Source organism: Scardinius erythrophthalmus (genome assembly GCF_964197995.2).
Source record: "Scardinius erythrophthalmus genome assembly, chromosome: 21".
Classification (NCBI taxonomy): Eukaryota; Metazoa; Chordata; class Actinopteri; order Cypriniformes; family Leuciscidae; genus Scardinius; species Scardinius erythrophthalmus.
This window is the reverse complement of record NC_138241.1, coordinates 19,796,634-19,815,690: the sequence shown is the minus strand read 5'-3', so window position 1 is coordinate 19,815,690 and position 19,057 is coordinate 19,796,634. Positions and strand designations below refer to the sequence as shown.

General features: G+C 37.2%; 2 protein-coding genes across 4 annotated transcripts; both read right to left on the bottom strand.

The window, feature by feature from the left end:
• Positions 1–62: 62 nt before the first annotated feature.
• rrp12 (ribosomal RNA processing 12 homolog) lies at positions 63–12,608 on the bottom strand. Its single transcript, XM_081350636.1, has 34 exons — positions 12,286–12,608; positions 11,798–12,018; positions 11,622–11,705; positions 11,421–11,497; positions 11,228–11,333; positions 10,442–10,558; positions 10,107–10,245; positions 9,461–9,588; positions 9,281–9,379; positions 9,087–9,178; positions 8,895–9,006; positions 8,701–8,801; positions 8,495–8,609; positions 6,569–6,711; positions 6,345–6,466; positions 6,151–6,215; positions 5,422–5,584; positions 5,120–5,274; positions 4,948–5,009; positions 4,667–4,760; positions 4,421–4,579; positions 4,247–4,327; positions 3,909–4,014; positions 3,364–3,471; positions 3,022–3,179; positions 2,836–2,924; positions 2,567–2,725; positions 1,683–1,852; positions 1,458–1,577; positions 1,324–1,367; positions 1,150–1,225; positions 659–726; positions 498–580; positions 63–412 (listed from the first exon to the last, which is right to left on the bottom strand). Exons 1-34 carry the CDS (start codon positions 12,422–12,424, stop codon positions 313–315), a joined length of 3,855 nt encoding a protein of 1,284 aa, XP_081206762.1. The 5' UTR covers positions 12,425–12,608; the 3' UTR covers positions 63–312.
• Positions 12,609–13,392: 784 nt separating this feature from the next.
• ubtd1a (ubiquitin domain containing 1a) lies at positions 13,393–18,561 on the bottom strand (the record flags this gene model as incomplete). Of its 3 annotated transcripts, XM_081351702.1 has the most annotated exons (4): positions 13,393–15,028; positions 15,556–15,783; positions 17,117–17,370; positions 17,692–17,805. In XM_081351702.1, 3 exons carry the CDS (start codon positions 17,169–17,171, stop codon positions 14,646–14,648), a joined length of 666 nt encoding a protein of 221 aa, XP_081207828.1. In that variant the 3' UTR covers positions 13,393–14,645. The 3 variants fall into 3 exon arrangements, with proteins under 3 accessions (XP_081207828.1, XP_081207829.1, XP_081207830.1); XM_081351703.1 differs by lacking the exon at positions 17,117–17,370 and having other exon boundaries at positions 13,495–15,028; XM_081351704.1 differs by lacking the exons at positions 17,117–17,370; positions 17,692–17,805 and adding an exon at positions 18,480–18,561 and having other exon boundaries at positions 13,623–15,028.
• Positions 18,562–19,057: the final 496 nt, after the last annotated feature.

The window sequence follows — 19,057 nt, the reverse complement described above, 5'->3', positions numbered from 1 at the left end:
AGCATAAAATTAATAGAAAAGCAGAAAAACTACCATTTGTAAAGAAAAAGATTCACTCCATATGATTTTCTTAACATTTTATTTTCTGTCCATCATAGCAAGTACATAAATACATAAGGCAAACGCTATTATCATACTGCTTTTTTCTCATATCATAACTACAGCAAACATCAACTAGGACCTCTTGAAATCATCATTAAGAGACTTCCACAGGAAGTTCACAAAGCATTTGCACACATGTCTCTAGCTTTTAATTTGATCATGCCATGTAAAATGAGGCCAGATCTAGGAAGACCACAACAGGAACACATTTTAGGCTTTCCTCTTCTTCAGTATTTTTGTTCCAGAGAGCGCTCCTTTCTTGGCCCCTCTGACCATGCCTTTGAACTGGCCTTGGAGTTTGGCCTTTTTCCTGTTTAAAGTTCAATCAGGTTTTATCAGCTGCATCACTGGTATATTTAAAGAGAAAGCGTGCAAGGACAGAATCGGTCCCTTACCTGCGATTGAGCTGGGACTTCTTCAGAGGAACGTAGGCATATGGGTCACACTTGCCTTCCTTCTTAACATCCCCTTTTCCCTTCTGCAATGAACAGAGAGGTTAAGCAGAGATCCTTGAGATGTTCATTTTATGTTGTCTATTATATCGAAGGCTTCTCACCTTAGATTTATACTCTGTCCCAAACGCTGGTCTTGCACCCAGAGGCCTGTGGATTCCAGTGCCACCGGCTGAGAAGTTCCACAATACATAGAAATGTTAACATGTTCAGAAAACATTATATAATTAATTTGTTGTAACAATATTTAAACTACAGCGCTGCTTATTATAAATTCACAATAGCACTGTTAAGTTATGATTTTATATGGTTTTAATATATTGTGGAGCCTTAGAAAACAGTCGAATAATGTGCTTCATGGATTCTTATACGTGGAATGCGCCACTTCCGGTATTTTGCCGGTTACTCGTTACTCGTTTTTTTTTTTAAATCAAGTACTCGAATTTAATCGAGGAATCATGAGAGCGCTAGTTATCATACATTAGAGTGGACACTAATATATAGTTATCGTTCTTTGTGTGAATGAACCTTTACACTATAGCACAGTCCTTTTTTTAAAAATGAGACAAAATGATTATGAATTATGTTGTCCTACCTAAATATTTCATCGCAGGTTTAACATCCATGTCCTCATCTAGATCGTCATGCATTTGCCTCTTTGGATTCTTCCTCTGTTCAACAAAGAAAAATTACCATCACACACTACAAATTTTTTTTGTACATTTCTCAATTCGGATTATGAAGAAAGTGAAAAGCATAAAACACCCACAGTTTTGATTCCCGCCTCTTCGAGGACATCATCCATTTCAGCGTCTGGAGGGATATATGCATATTAACATACAGTGGTTTATTGCAATAATAAAGGTGAGTCAATAAACTTCAGCAAAAATGATCATGTCCCACCTTTAGCTTTGTTATCATCATAATCATCACCCTTCTCTTCTTCGATGATCAATCGACCATCGGATGTCATCTTGAATCCATGCTCAACTCTGTTAGCCTTCTTTAGGTTAGGGTTGGTGGCTAAATCAATAAAAATGAGCGATATACACAAGATATATTAATGTACATGATGAATTTAATTTGATCATGACTGAATCTAACTGAACATTTGGAAAGATCTCTTACCCAGAACTCTCTGCGCTGCTTTTGGATCGAGGAAGTTGAGTGGTTCGTCGGACACACCTTCCTTTAACCAGGCCTGACCCTTCTTTTTCATTGGCTTCTTCAGCCCCTTCTTGGGCTTCTCGTCTTCATCCGAGTCAGCAGAATCAGTCTCTGCCAGAATGTCCTCAATACTGCAAGGAGACAACGGACATTAATCCGGAAACATGTGAAAAAGGCGTTTTAGTTTCAAAACGCACCCCATCCACACTAGCGTTTTCCAAAAGTTGCTCATCCACACTGAATCGTAAACACACTTAAATCACCTTACTTGCACATATGAAAACTTAAAAGCTCATGAGATGACACAGAGGGAGCAGTCAAAGTTCTCACACTAATTTTCTGGCACAATCACTATATTAGTAAAATATTCCACCAATCACTGTTGAGCACAGGTCACACTCAAAATCTTTTTTTGCCACAGGACAGCAATTGAGAGTACATTTTGTGTCATCTTCGCAAGAATGCAATATGAAGATTCTACAAAGGAACATTCATCTAGCAACACTGAAAGTAAAAAGCAGGCACAACAATGCCGGTATAACCATAGATATCATGGGTACAATATGCATCACATGACTCAACATGCATCATCGTTTTTTGAAAACCTGTTTTCACGGTCCACACTACAGCATGAAAACAGTCTCAGTGTAGATGGAAGGTCAAAATGGAGAGAAAAAGATGTGTTTTTAAATGAAAACGTATTTGTGTGGACAAGGCCAAATAATAAAAAAAACACTATCAAGAACATCCTGTCAGCTAAGCCCTAAAATATTTCCAGATTGACACCACATAAAACAGCCACATTACTCAAATCATAAAGCAAAAGATTTCAGTTGTATCTGTACCTCTCTCCTTTCACTTTAGGTGATTCGTCCTCAGTGTCTGAGCCGTCCCCTTCTGTCTTGTTCACGAGTTTGCGTCTCTTATTTCTGGCCTCCGTTTTACGGATATTCACTAGGACCTTGTGTTGCTCGGCCGGTAACATGCTTTTGACCAGCTCAAATCTGAACACATATTACATTACAATCATACAAAGTTTATAGAATAAAAGAAAAACCATATAAAGAAAGAAAGGACTGAGTGGTTATGTTTGGTGGTTAGCCGCAAACCTTACCCAAATTTCCTAATCAGTTTGGTGTAAATGCTCTTAAGTTTCCCCCTAAAGTGTCTTCGCATATCGTTCATATTGTTGATGCCTTCCATCTGCAAAATGATAGAGACAAAAGGGAAAAGAATCAATAACATGGTCAATTTATTAGAACTTGTGAACTTGAAAACACACTCTCTCTTCCTCACTTACAATAACATTAACATGGCTGGCTAAAATCTTGACATCTAGAGAAAACAGGAGAACTTTTAGGAAGCCAAGCAAGGCCTTGACAATGTCTCGTGTCCTGCTGGCAAGCAGAAGACAGACATTTTGTAGCAGCAGCTCCAATGAGGACACGTCTATGGAATCTGCAGATAAAGACCAGACAATATTTCCACATTTATTTTTGCTTTACAATCAAACAACGATTAAAAACATTTAATGATTCTTTACAATCATTAATATAACTACAGTTTCACTTTTTCTGCAGAAAATGTGAGTAGTGATTCCCAACAAAACAACAGAATGAGATTAAGTAGTGGTCACTCTCACCTTTGTAATGGAACACCAGCCTGGTTAAGGCAAGAACTGTGCAGGTGATCATCGTTACAGAGCCAGTAAGTCCAATGTACACATGGTCTAAATACTCCTTTATGGCATCTGACAACACATTATGACAGATAATTATTTCAGCTCTTTTTTTATAGACAATATTGAAACAGAAAATTTGTACAAAGTGGGATCATACATCATTTCAAACAAAACTGATGAGGATAAAATACACAAAAAAGCCAAAGGCTTATTTCCAGTGTGGTCCTCTATGTTCACAAAATGTAAGAACAGATCATATATGGAGAGAAATCACCATCAAGTTCAGCATCTCACTCTACATCACTTTTAAATTGATAAAAAAGCCATTTTTTAACTTCCTTTCTAAAAACACTTTCAACTTTTATCTGATTTATACAGCAAAGTTTATTATTCCAGGCTATAGCACTAGTATATAGAAAGGAATTTTATAGTGTGAGTGAATTTCTTACTTTTAGCTAGATATATTTCAGTAATGAAAATAAAAATATATTAGATTTTCTCTTCACCTTTTGGGTCCCCACAAAACCGCAAAAATGCATGGCCAATCTCAACCAGAAGAGTGTAGGCATTTTTGCGGGCACCGATAGACATTTCCTTTGTGCAAAGAATTACCTAAAAACACACAAACACTTTTATAAAGAATAACACTCGGATTTAAGACTTTGCAGTTAATGCGCATTTAAATGCTGAGTAAAATGAATTAACAGCATGCACTTACTATAGGATTAGGAATAGGGTTTAGTTTTTGATTAGATGCATGTAATTATGGTTAATTTACAGTAATACTACTGTAACAAGGACACTAAAATAAAGTGTTACCAACTGAGCTCAATGCCAGACGTACCTCAGGAAGCAGAGCAGTAATAAAATCACGGTGCTCTTCATTGATCTGCTTCACTATGTGAATCAGACACTTGAGTCTAGGCTGAAAAATGTAATAAAAAAAAACACCACTTATTATTCCATTACACATTCTCAGTGTAAATGTGATTACTTGGTGTTTTTTCATGGCTCTCACCCGTTTGGCAGATGAGACGGCAGACTTCAGGCTGCCCAGCAACATTGCCTTCAGCTGCTCGAGATTCGCCAGAACAAAAGCCTTACTAGATGTTTTCTCTCCTCCACACATCTCCTCCAGCACTCTGTAGGCTTTTTTCTGGATGCCAGCGTCCTTGCTCTATAAACACACATGTACAGAGACATGAAGTACACTCAATGCAAAGAGTGAAAATATGGTTTAAAATGGTAATAGGAAGATTCTCACCTCCACCAAAGGTTTAATCAATTCAAATGTTTGGGTCATAGATGGTTCATCCACAAATGGAGCCATTGCAACAATCAGGTCGATAACTGCAAGCCTACAAAATATGAGCCACTTATTTTCCAATGCAAAATGTAAACCTAATCCAATGAAGCTCGACACACTTTTTAGGATGATACTCAAACATGTGGTTTCAAATTATGCATTATTCAGGTTTCCATCTTGGTGTCTGCCTTTTTATATGCGTCTCAAAGAAAGACGGTAAATGTGTGAAGCTGAATTACCGTGTGAAGTTGTCCTCACTGTTGAGTCTCTCCGAGGCTTTTTGCAGGAATGTGCACACCATCTAAATCAAAAGGAAAGAAATAATTACAACTGACAACAAGAGCAAACTTGCAATGATGTAATTTTAACTGTATGTAAAAATTTATTTGTAAATATGGTAGATGAATTTACTGGCTGGTCTGTGATGTTGAGGTAAACTCTGATTGTCTCAAGGACAGCCATTCTAGCAGATGCCATCTCTCCTGGTTTAGGCTGCTGACTATAGACATTAAACAGGATGGGAAGGAAGTTCTTGGAAAAGCGAATTAATTCAGCCTTCTCTTCCTCTGCAGATTTAAATACACAATCATAAATATCAATGAGCGGTCATCAGTGAAAATGAAACCAAAGCAATGAATAAAAAAACAACAAAGAGCTGATTTTGAGACTAATGTTTTAATAGTCACAGCCGACTATTGAGACTATCAGCTGACCTGTCTCACAGCTCTTGTTGATGAGAGTCCGCAAGGCCTGACAAATGCACAGGCGGAGGTCAGGGCGATCATTGAGGGCCATTCCCAGGGACCGAGCAATGCCCTTAAATGATGCCAACAAATCGGTGGGTTTAGTGCAGAATCCAGGTAACATAGTCCAAATCTGGAAACACAAATACATTTAAATTATAACACTGGGAAAATAATTCAAATGGATAAAACCATTCATCCATTTTTTTTGTATATACATATTTTCATCATTCCAAATGTTTCTGTGTACGTATTAGCTGGAGCATCATAAAAGAAAAATCGATAATTTTGACCCATACAATGTTTTGTTGGCTATTGCCACAAATATACCCATGTGACTTGTGACTGGTTTTGTGATCCAGGTTCACATTTTAGTGTTTGGACCATTTTATACTTCACAAAGTATATGTCGCTTGTCTGCGTTCAATCAGTTCTCTTTCACAATTTATTGTGAAAGTTTGTATCATTATATGGACCAGATCTGCACCAGCTCTTGCGAATCGCATGTGATTTTTTTCTGATTCATGATTGAAGTGTTTAAATAAGGGCTTTTCATTCTGATTAAGATATAAGTAAGATTATTAAATTAATAGTTAACCCAAAAATGACTAATCTGTTTGGGTCAACTACCCCTTTAACTGCTCTTTCAGATATAATTGTGAATGGCAGATTACTGTGACCAGAACTGTGTCAAAATACCTGCATCTGTAGAGTCTGATACACTTTTGCCATCAGTTTCTGTCCGGACTGCTCCAGTTCATCAGCTGATATAAACCAGAGAATGAGAAAATAAATGTTTATTGATAAGCATGTGCATTTAATACAGTAACACAGACATTAAGCAACATTTGAATTACAATGTAAACCACAGTGTGTATGTGTCCATTACAAACCTGTCTGTTTGAGTTTGGTTGCCAGAGGGAAAAAGTGTGATGTGAAGTAAGCCAGCTGAGTGTTCTTCACGTGATCTCTTATGACCGGGATCAGCCAGCTGCGAGGGAACTCAAGGTCATCACTGTAAACAAACAAATACACAACACATTAATAACTTAATTTTTCATTCAAAGCACTCAGAAGAATTTTTTTTAGACTGAGAAGCATCAGCAAAGTAACTCACTCTGTTCCAGTGATGAGGAGGGGCACAGCGTTCAGGACCACCTCTGGACCCATGCTCTCCACCGCACTGCCCACAGCCAGATCCAGCTCCCCAGAGAAGGGGAACTGAGGGGTGGCCCGCAGGTCACTGAGAGACTGCAGACTCTGAAGATCACACACAGATAATAAACTATCAATGAAACAAAACACACAAACTAAAGAGAAAAAAATAAATAATAATCACACTTAATTATAGGTGTTTTTAACGTACTTGCATTAAAAAAAAAGAATAATTATAAGGTACAATGTACTTATTGTGTTCATGTTGTATTGCAAAACACTTTTGGTGCTATTGAGGTGGGTTAGAGACAGGTTTGGTGGTTTGAAGGGTCAAAAATTAAATGTAATTATATAAATTAATCACAGCTGTAATTACATGCAGGTAATTTTGATATATTTATATACAATACATCATGGTTCGGGTACAGAAGGGGGGAGAAGAAAACTACATGAAATTGCTTTTTTTTATTAAACCGTGGTTTACTGAACAAATTGTGTGTCTTTAAATGAATTCAGTTTTGTTTCTTAAGGATAAAAAAAGTTCTCTCTGCTAATGCTGTAAACTATATAGGGAACCCTTACTTTCACATTAATATTAAAGGTTAACAACAGAAACCACAGTATTAGCCTAAATTCAGTTGCTATTTATTTTTAGATATAATAATCAACACTCAAATAACAAATTGTATGCAAACATGTAAACTGCACATAAGGCAGTTTTTGCATTAACTTTTAAATATGTTTTTACTCCAAATCGTTGTTAAATTTAATCATCACACAGTGGCTGTCATTTTCAAAATATATTAAATAATCAAGACATCACTAACAGCAGGTTAAGTAAAATCTAATGAATATATAGGCTAATATAGTGCATATATTTAGTGAAAGAGTTCCTTTCTCTAGCTGACTAACAAGCTGTGGACACTGAATGACTTGCCTGAGATAAATGCAATGCTATGTGGGATATTGTTTACAAGCTGTTTTCCTAATTCTTTCTGCCGTTGAAATACTGATTGAGTGATTACACAAGATATAATATGTTTCAGTAAGTTGTACTGTATCTTTCAACATGTTCATTCATGTATCTTCCGATGTTCATTCATGTTCATTAGGAAGAGATGATCATGTTCACTCGCGCTCCGCGTGCGCTGCTGCTTAAACTGAGGCGCCTGTATAGTGATCTGTCACGCCACATTAAAGAGTGTCAAAAGGGCATTTATTGTTTGAATGTCGTGATAAAATGGACATAATTCGTAAAATGACACTTTGTTTCTTATCGAAAGTAGCGGAGCTTATTGCGATTATTGGTGTTTAGGCTTCAACGCTGTATTCGTCTTGTACACATAAGACACGGAAATTCGTGGGACGTGAAAATTCGCGGGACGTGTACCGTTACACCCCCAGTTACTATTTAATCAAATGTCAAGGAAGAAAGAATTGTTTTGTGACAAAATGTAAAGTTAGGTCAACCTCAACAATGGGCTAGGGCTGGGCGCGTTTGGTACGCCATGAGAGTATCGCGATACGTACCATGGGTGGTGTATCAGGGTTTTTCGGTTCAGTTTGAATATCATTACACCCCTAATATATATATATATATATATATATATATATATATGAAGAGTTCAGATGCAAAAGCCTCTAAGTGCCATCTGAAATTTTCTTCTAGAATGATAATTTTTATAAAGCTTGTATATTTAAGTTCAGTAATTTCACTTAAATGACAATTAATAGGTAATTTTCATTGCCATTTAAGTGAATTATTGAATTATTAAATATACAAGCTTGATAAAAATTATCATTCTAGAGGAAAATGTCAGATGGCACTTAGAGGCTTTTGCATCTGAACTCTTCATATATAAATCTTTTTTTTTTTAAATGTATATACCTTTATCATGAAAGGATGACCCTGTTTTCCTGCAGCTCGGTAGAAGCAGCCCAGGATCTGCAGCACAAAGGGCCAAGAGGCATGAAAACGATAGGACAACCCTTCCTCCACAATACTGAAAAAGACAAGAGGTCAGATTTTTAGAAAGACCAGGCTCTAGAAAAGGACATGACTTGAGGATAGATGGGGGTAACAGGTAGGCTCACTGAAACATCTTTAGGATGCAAGCTCCATTTCCAGCTGATGTGTTTTTTAGAACAAGTTCAATCTCTTCCATTCGCGCAGCAACACACTCATTTATCAGAGTCTGGAGGGAGAGAAAAAAAATAGAAAAACACTAAGACAAATTCACTTCTGAGAAATAACCGATTACGCTGCTTATAGACAACATGTGGCAAACCTTCAGAGTCTGTGTTGCAGCAGAGACGACTTGCGTGTGCGAGGATAGAAGACACGACATGGTGACCGAGAAGAGGCGAGGAAGATGACCGAGACTCAGAGAGCTCTGTAAACTAGAGCCCAAAAATAATGGAATGAGAAAGATTCCTCACCAAGCTAGCAAACAAAACACTCAATGCTGGAAAAGACCTACCTGGAGAGATGAACATGGGCTTTTTCCATTACAGCAATCCATGCTAGTAAAGGCTGCAGATCATTCTCACTAGGAACATAGTCATATAAAGCCTGGAAGGAAGGTGTAGATAGATATGACAATCCACACATTTGAAGATCAGATCATGGAATCCAGCACAATGTCTTTTGTGTTCACATGCATATGACACTCACTGTGATGATCTGGGCATTGAGCTCTGCAGACATAGTGGAAGGACTGGGTTTGCTGCTGAAAAGCCTGTGGAAAGCCTGCATTGCATTTGCAGTCACCAGCTTCAAAGAATCAGAGGCAGGTGTTAAGAATGAAAATCAAATAAAAATGACAGAAATGTATGAGTTAAACTGCTCTCCCACCACATGGCTCAGGGTCATGACACGGAGAAGGGTCTCACAGCAAGACTTGACCGAGTTCAGGGGGAATGAAGACAGCAGTTCCTTCAGCAGACCCAGCACATGGAGAGTGGTTGTGTCTTCTTTGTTGCCTTGAGTCGAATACAAAAACAATATATTCATCATTATAATAAAAATAAAAAACGATATATTGACATTTTTAACTCCACTGGAATGGTACGACACTTTTATGGCACAATCTTTCATTCACAATTTTTTTATTTTTCATATCAACATTTAAATCAGTCATACTGGTATTTGTTACCCCTCTGGTGGTCTTTGCACATTTTAGATGTTCTGAACTTTTAACTTTTAAAATGTTGGATGCTAGGTGGTGATAAAAGGTTATTTCTGTGCTTACACACTAACCTTATGTAGTTTGATTCTAAATTTTGAATTGCTAACAACCTTGAAAACTATAGGAAATTAAATGTACACTTAAAAGATTAGTAATTTTCCTCATTTTATTAATATCTTAATTTTATTAATATCTTATTTTTATTAATATTTAGTGATAGCATCAGATTGAGTAGGTTTTGACCCGGTATGACAAGCAGGCATTATTGTTCGTTTTGAGCATTTCGACAGAAGGAACTGGAGTTCAACTGACCTCCTGACTGCTCCAATTCTTTGCAGCAGAATTTGGCTGTGGTGACGGCTGCTGGGTGGTGGCTCGGGGCATTATCTGAGAACATGAAGTCGCTGAAGCGAAGGACGGAGCAAATGCCCTGCTGCGCTGCCTTTCGCAACTGCAGCACAAGGACATAATCATGATTCAGAAACCTCAAACAGTTATAGTCTGTCACTCTGTGGCGGTACAGAAACAGTGTATCTATTGTGTATAACAACTAGCGGTGTATGGCTAAAATCTAACATGGCGTAAAAGGAATCTTATAACAACAGTAACATTCTGGCTCTGACTGGATGGGAATCAAACAGACAGACCTTTGGTTTAGGGTGCACTGTGAAGCTCAGCAGGCCGTGGTACACCTGTAGAGTTGATGGGTAACTCCACACTGACAGATCCTGTTTGCGCAGCAAAGTCGCCAGACAGGATAAGATCTGCGAGGAATATAGAAACAAGCAATTTTAGTGTAAAATAATAGGGGATATACACAAAGCAGACGACTTCCTCTCATCACAATGTCATTACATTGGTTACACCTCTGGTGGTCTTTGGTCCTTTTAGATCAAAATGTTACATTTAGATTTTTAACATTTTTACTTCATTGGAATGTTAAGAAACTTGCTGACTTTAATGGCACTTGCTACATGAACACAAAAATATCGTGGACTTGATTCCAAAAGGCTAAATGGTCTTAAAGTCACACTTGTGGCTGTCAAATGACCGCAAAGATCACAAGAAGTGAAATGGGAAATATGAAAAACAGAAAGTAATTTTTTGGGGTACAAACTACAAATCAGCCACGATTTAGTAGTCTTTGACAATGTCTAGTCTGACTTCCATTGGATTTTAAAATCCTTTGCTCTGTTTTTAACTTAAACACTGTATTCATTTAAAATGTTTATATTATTTTATATAGAAACGGTGCAAAATTTAGAGTTGAATATTGGCTAATACCATGAAACAAAATATAGTCCCTTTCTTTTAATAAAAAGAAAAAAAAAACACTTATTGTGTAGGGTCTGTTTAGACTGCTGAGGATCACAAGTGTGATGTTAAAGAATACCATAGGGTTACATTTATGAAAAAAAAGAAGGTGTACAAACCCATCGCAGGCAGGACAAGGAGTCAGAATCGGCTTGGTTTGACATCACATGCATGAAGGCTTTAGCTGTGTCCGAGAACTTTTTCTTAAGCACTGCAACTGGCATCCTTGAGAAGATAAGCAGAACATAAACTTATCAAGATCAACAAGCCAAGGAAATCTAAATCACTACAGTATAAATTCACGCCATTCACCTTTTCATGACTAGGTTAAGGAGGTAGGCAACAGCTGCCCGTGCTTCGTTGCTATCTACAGCCTCAAATGTTGTCATCTGCCGATTGAAAATGGAAAGAAATTCATAGGTTGATCCACAGAAAGCGTAGACACTTTTGGACATTTTGACAGCAAAATATGTCATCATGAAACTAATTGATTTAATAGTGACTTTAATTTACCAAGGCTGCAAAGTACTCTGTCTCTGTCTCCTTTCCTCCTTGAGAGCGAATCACTTCAGTTACGGCCGCCAATACAGCGCAGATCTGAGGAATAAAATGTGAATTAAACACATATAATGATAATCTAGCAATTATGACAACAAATACAGCTCTCTGACCATAAACTGACAACAAACCTCTTTGTGTGCTGCAGAGCTCGACTCCCAGTAGCGCTGTACAACTCTAAAAGTGATGTTGGAGCAGTCCGACAGTCCACTAAGAAAAGTCCCGGAGGTCTTCTCTGTGAGGGCTTGATCTTCTTCCATGGCATCTCCTGCCACATTACCAGTTCTCTGCAATGATCCTGCCTGAAGCTCATTGTGGAGTTTCAAAGCATCTACTGTCAGATCACTTTTTTCTGTTTAAATAGAAAGAGGTTCGATGAATCTCACATTTACATCAATCATACAAACAATATGATACCCTAGCCATTAACACAATAAAAAAGAAAGTGCAGTCCTAATAATTCTCAGAAATTGATAAATATCTTATGCTTTAAAGTGACTTACAATAAAAGCGAAAATAAATTAGTCGTCTCTCTCTAAAAGTAGACAGGCATGATTTTTAACTTGTTTACAAAGTTCGAGCAGCTACCCACGTGTTGTCACGCAGGCCAGTGTCTCACCTGAGGGACGGCTAAAATATCGGCTCTTCGCGGCTTCTCGATAGCGACATGTCACCGGATTGCTATCACTACTGTGACCTTTCTTCCACCGCCTTACTTTCTGGGCTGCTCCTGATTTAAGTTTTCCAGACTTCACCATTTTTGCAGGTGGAAATCCTTACAGTGCTACAAGCACGTTGGTCTCTCCAGTCTGCGTGTCGCGCTTGATACGCGTCATCATCATCATGCGTTTTCTTCTTCTTCCTTCTTGTTTTACTGCGGATGACATTGGTGCATTACCGCTTTCTTCTGCTCCGGAGTGTACTTTACCAACCAACACAAACACACATACATGTTGTTTTCATGTTTTATGGGGACTTTCCATAGACATAATTATTTTTATACTGCACAAACTATACTATAAATATTCTGTCCCTTTAAACTAACCCTACCCTTAAACGTACCCATCAAAGAAAACTTTCGGCATTTTCACATTTTCAGAAAACATCCCTTAGTCGACTATGATTTATAAGCTGGACAAGGATTTCGGATATTGCCATCTTTGTGGGAACATTTTGTCCCCATAATAATGTAGGTTTACCAGGCAGACACACACAAACACACACCGTAAACACTCGAACCCTTATAACGTGAACTCCTGCACCCCACTCACCGCTTATTCCTCATCATCTCTCTCTGCTTCATATCTACAGCTCAAGATTATATGCTCTGTCTCCTGACATCTCTCACACAATCCTCTCTGGTGTTTTCCATCTTATCATATATATAAATCATAATATCATCTTAAGTGTTTTATTTAGTGTACAATGTCCCAACCTTAACCTCATCACCACTTCTTCTCTCCGGCTCTTTTTTTAAGTTTATTGTATATCTCTAAATCCTTTAAGACCACTGTTCCTATTGAATTTCATGACTTTTTTTATTATCATTCCTGCTTGTGGACCACTATTTAAGACGAATTGTATGTTAAAATCATGACAACCTGAAATGTCCAATTTTTACAATCTCTTTATTCTTTTCTCAAAACAGTTGATGTACCCCATTGACTTCTATAGTATTTTTTCCCTACTACGGAAGTCAGCGGGGTACATCAACTGTCTGGTTCATAACATTCTTCAAAATATCTTCCTTTGTGTTCAGCAGAAGAAAGAAATTCATACAGGGTTGAAACAACTTGAGGGTGAGTAAATGATGACAGAATCATTTTTAAGTGAACTATTCCTTTAAAGGAAAGGAAAAAGAAATATATCTGTATAGGTTGTTTATCCATACATGGTGTTAACTTAAAAATAAACCAAGCACTGGTATGCACTGATACACACAGACTGACGTGTTTTGAAATTGCTATTTAATTCCACTCATATTCGAGAAAAAATGAGACAATAAATCCTCAGTGGTGATTGACATCTTGCCACAAAATCCAATTTGTAAATAAAACCAGCCAACCTTTTTCAATAGAAAATTCAATAGAAAACTAAAAAATTACAGTTTTGCCAAAGTATAAAAAACTAATTTAGTAAAAACTTGTAAAATATAGATAGTGAGATACACAAGTAGCTCTTTCTCCAGATACACAAGTAGCTACAATTCTGCTTCTTAATGAAACAACATAATATTACATTATGAAATAATTGTACAATTTAGAGTTTTTAAAGTCTGCTTTGTTTCAGCAACAATAAACAAAACATATAATTTTTATTCGTTAAAAATTAATTTACATTAGAAATAATAAAATAAACCTGTCTGTGCTAAAATAAATTACAAACCTCTATAAAAGCATAGCTACAAACAAATGTATACAAATTGCTTCGGAACATAAACACAAATTTTATGACTGGCAAAGCAAAATCGGACACAGTACCAAGTATCTCTTTTTTTTTGGATAACACTGATAAAACAGAAAGATTCATAAGCCTCCGAACAGTCAATGATTGAACAAAATCAAAATGGCATCATGATGAAATAACCATTTATATGTAGATTGAACATATATAAGATCTTAATAAGATTGAAAAATCCTTGCACTGTAAATTCACCCTCTTGAAAATAGTCTATGCCTGCTCAGCAAAAGACAGCAGACTGTATCAAAGATCAAGGCAAATGATACCATGTAGAATATGGACATTAATATCCACACAACATATGGATATTAAAACCAAGAAGGCAAGGTATCTACGGTAATTTAGTATAACACATTTTAGTATGCTGCAATTTTACAAAGTTTCTATAAGAAATGTTTGTGCTTCACATTTGGAAAAAGAAACTCCGACCTGATCAGTGGGCTATAATGGAAACATATACTGTAAGCATCCGTAAAGGTGTGAGTTTATTGAGTCCTGCTTCACAGTTTTATGAGCTTTCTAGTTGGGAACAATGGGCTGATTAACAATGACCTGTATTACAAAGTCCTTCTGGATCTTGGTGTCCTGTAAACGTGTTTTATCCGTGAGGAGCTTTCCAGAGAAAAACCAGCGCTGATTGGTGGTATTAATGTCTTCCTGAATTTGAAGCTGTTTCTTCAGCTGACGGATGGAATCGGCCATTGTGGCGCTGATGCGAAGATCTTTTCCGGTGGAGAGACGCACCTTCAGCTGGAACTCCTTCTCTTTCTTCTCCTGTGGCTCAGCGTGTTCAGACACATTATGATCGTTGCACTCAGAGACCAGGTTGACTGGAGGAGTCAAGCAGTACGCAGGGAGCTGATAGCGGTTGCCCAGTTCATCATAGCATTCCATAAGGGACCCTGAAAGAGCAAATCAAAAGCTATAATTTAGCTCATGTGTATATTTAGCATGTGTAGATATATGTACACAACAGTGTTTTAAAAGTTTGGGGTCGGCAAGAAAGTGTTTTTGAAGTCTCTTATCCTCAGCAAGGCTGAATTTATAAGATCAAAAAACAGTAATATTGTGAAAAATTACAATTTTATATAAATGTTGTCTGTTTTAATATATTTTAAAATCTAATTTATTCCTGTGATGGCAAAGATGAATTTTCAGCAGTCTTCAGTGTCACATGATCATTTAGAAATCATTCTAATATTCTGATTCTGATTATTATCAGTTTTGAAAATGGTTGTGGTGCTTAATATTTTTGTGGAAACCGTGATGCATTTGATTAGTTTAATGTGTCTTTCCTGGATAAAAGTAATAATTTCTTTAAAAAAAATAAATTTTAAGAACAAAAAGTTTTTATAAAAATTTATAAAATTCAAAATAGAAGCATTTTCACTAGTGATATATGAATTAAAAATGCTGTTTAAAAGTTTACCATGAGGCAGTGTGATGCTGGCTCCATCTACAATAGCCTGCGCTAGTTCATGGTCGTTACAGTCAATCGCTAACGCTGCAGCTTTCAGCGCGTCCCAGATCTCTTTACGGCCGTCAAAAGCTGGAGCCGTGTCCCAAAATTCATCTCTTTTACTGCGCAGCTGGCCCTCCGTCATAGGATAGTCACTTTTCCACTTGGGCTTGTCTTTCTTCAGGGGCTCATTGCGTCCTACAGAAGAAAAAGACACAAAGATAGAAATGTTACCTAAGCAATATCCAGATCATTTAAAGATGCATTAAGTGGTCAGTCCGATGTATCCGGATGCCATTTGTAAAAATCCTGTTTCGCAAAAAGGGTCCTGACCTCTTGTTAAAGAACTAGGACAACAAATACATGTCACACATGTAACATCACAGCTTTTGCACAAATGAGATTCAGGGGGGCTAAACAGATTTCCCATGCCAGAAGCTTCTCTTTGACGTGTAGCAAAGCTAATTCAATTTTATCTAAGCTCAGGACTCTTATTCGTCACAATAAATGCCGGTTTAATAACTACTTGTCCCTTAAGTGAACTATGAACCCATTATTACAGATCAAATGTAATAATGCGGTAAAAATCTCCATCTAAAACATAACCTAAATCCCAACAGTCAAGTCAGCCCAGCTGGATGTCAACTAAAGAACATGAGATCATCTGGACCAAAGGGAAATCCCTTTAGGAAGAAAGCTATTGCAGACAAGTGTCGTAATTATTTGTATACAAACAAAACGTGACAGAATCACAGTAAAGATTTCAAAGGAAACTTTGAATCTTCATACAACGTGATAAAAACCTGCTCTCGAGTCAAAGCAGTGGATACACTGGAGAAAAACAAATTATTTATAGTGTCTGAGATTAAAGCCTTAATCGGGTGATGCAAAACAGGACTTAGTGGCCTCTTTCCCATCATGCATCACTCCTAGCCAGACGAGAGTTTAGAACGCCACAAAACAAACACACTGCAACAATCACCATTTTCATTTTAACACTGGGTGGCAAAATAAATATATGTTTTTTGCCATTTAGAACCATTTAGACATAAGTACTAAACTTACCAAGTCAGTATGAATTCTTAAGATAAAAAAAGACCAAACTGTATGTTGGCTAACTTGGCTTATACAGTACAAGTCCATGATAAAATATGTACTGTATTAACACATTAATTACATTAAAGGTATTGCTGGAGTGCCACACTCATACAAATCAGAACTAAACACTGTCTATCTAGGATCTTGCAGACTTACAAATCCTTTTCCATTACTAAATACAGGAGATTAAATTGTTCATTTAACAATGGCAGGATGACTCAGGCCAGGTAACAGGTGACAGAACTACAGTTTCAAACAAGATAATGTTACCAAAAAAACTGCTAAAATTGTCTTTAAATGTAGGGTCTTGAACTACACAACAAGTAGGCTAGTGTACACATTAAGTCAACAACCTTCAACAGTTCAAGTATCATTAAACAATCTTATCACATCTTATCTTACAAACAGCTAAATTGTGCTGTAAGCTACTTACTTTTGAGCACAACAGTTATCGTTGGTCGATAGTCTCTCGAGTTTGCAACTCCCATGGTCTGACCGCTCACTTATTCCTTTAATCAGTGAAAATTGACTGGACAGTCGCTCCTATGACTTCATGCAGGGGTTTGAGGGATAATCAACTCCACATGCACGGTGCCAACAGACCTCACTCACAGCAAAACTCTTGACACCCAGCTTGTAAATCCAGTTTCTTGCACACTGTACACGCCCATCACCTGTTTTCTGAAACTAAAAATAACACCAACCGTACAAATATAAATCAGAGCGGGTCACCAAGATAGCTTCTAGCCATGCTTTTACAATCTCTGGCTTGGGTTTAGGTGTATGAGTGACTTTTCACAACAAATGTAATCCAGTTGGCTCTATTTTAGACAGAGAGTCAAAAATAAACGGTAAATCCCGGGATTGTCCAGAGCAGGTGAACCCAAGCAAATCCACAAATATACATCTTATCTAAGATGTCCCAATCTTAATTGGATTGGATTTCTAGATAAAGAAAGAACATTCATTTTATAATTTAAGCAGAGAAGAAATCCACAATTCACTCACCACTGCATATCTAATATGTCAATCTTCTAAGCACCGCGCATCGAAAATTAGTCGAGAAAAAATTAATTGAACTTCAATATATGTTTCACATGACGAATCTTTCCCTTATGTTGTGGTTATTTGAGGAACCAGTGACAGTTGTTAGAGTTCCAACAGGAACTAATAGGTTGTGTAAGTTCTGCCCTTGTGAAAGAAAGAAAATGAACTGCCCTTTTTAAAAATGGTGCCAAGACAGGGGTAGGGGTTTTCAAAATAGGGTCTGGGGACTCCCAGAGGACCGCAGGGGAGTGCTAAGGGGTCTCTGGAAAAGTTTAGAGAAAAATTAAGATTAAAACAAATGAATACAACTTTGATTCACATAAAATAAATATTTATTAAAATAAGTAAATAAATATATGTGAATTAATAATCTAACATTACAGTACTATAATAAGGTAACTTAACAGAAATGTCATATTTTTCAGATATTTTAAATAAATAATTTCTTTACTGTATAATTAGGTCTATGTTCAAGAAACTAGGCTATAAATCCCTTTTAAATTTAAGGATGGGGGGTCTCTAACATGCTAAATGTCTGTGGCATGCATCTAAAAAGATTTAAACCCCTTACCTAAGGTTCGTACTGTCTTTTTACATTGATACATTCTCTAAAATATCAGAATAAGCTTAGACAGTGTTGTTGACAGTGCAAAGACAGTGTTGATAGAGTAGGACAAATAAGGTTTCTCATTCAAGGAACATCAGCATTTACACTATTTGCGAGCAGAATTCCTCGGCAGATCAATTACCTCCTCGTTTGGTGCTGTATCTGGATGCATTCCTGGAGGACAGGCGAGACCTTTGACGTATCACTCCAAAACAACTTCCCATCACTCAAACTCACATAAGTCTTGAATGCATGGATGCAGCAGTAAATGCATTTCGGATCCAAAATGTAAATAGCCCTAGTTGGTGACGTCAGTAATATTTTGTTGTTGCAGAAGAAAGTTTATGTCTAGTTTACTGTTATGTTCTGTTGTCAGATGCATTGTTATCCGAGGATAGACTCAATTAAGCCCGTATTCCGCTGAGTCGACATGTGTCTAAGACTTAATCTGATTCTGATCTGATCAGTAAACCTTCCACCAGGAAGACACATTTATCACTAACTACCCAATCAATGGAGTAACTAATGTTCTAAACTTGATATTTACTTGTCCTTTGAGTTAAACGCATACATCCTTCCTTATGTAGTTCACACTCCTGTTGGCTCCTGAACTTGAAGAAGAATAAATCATTTATTTTGACGTAGTAAATTTGTGACTAGAGGGCGCTCGTGCACATTATCGCGAGCGCGGCTGACTCGTTTGAAGTGCTACGGAGAAAC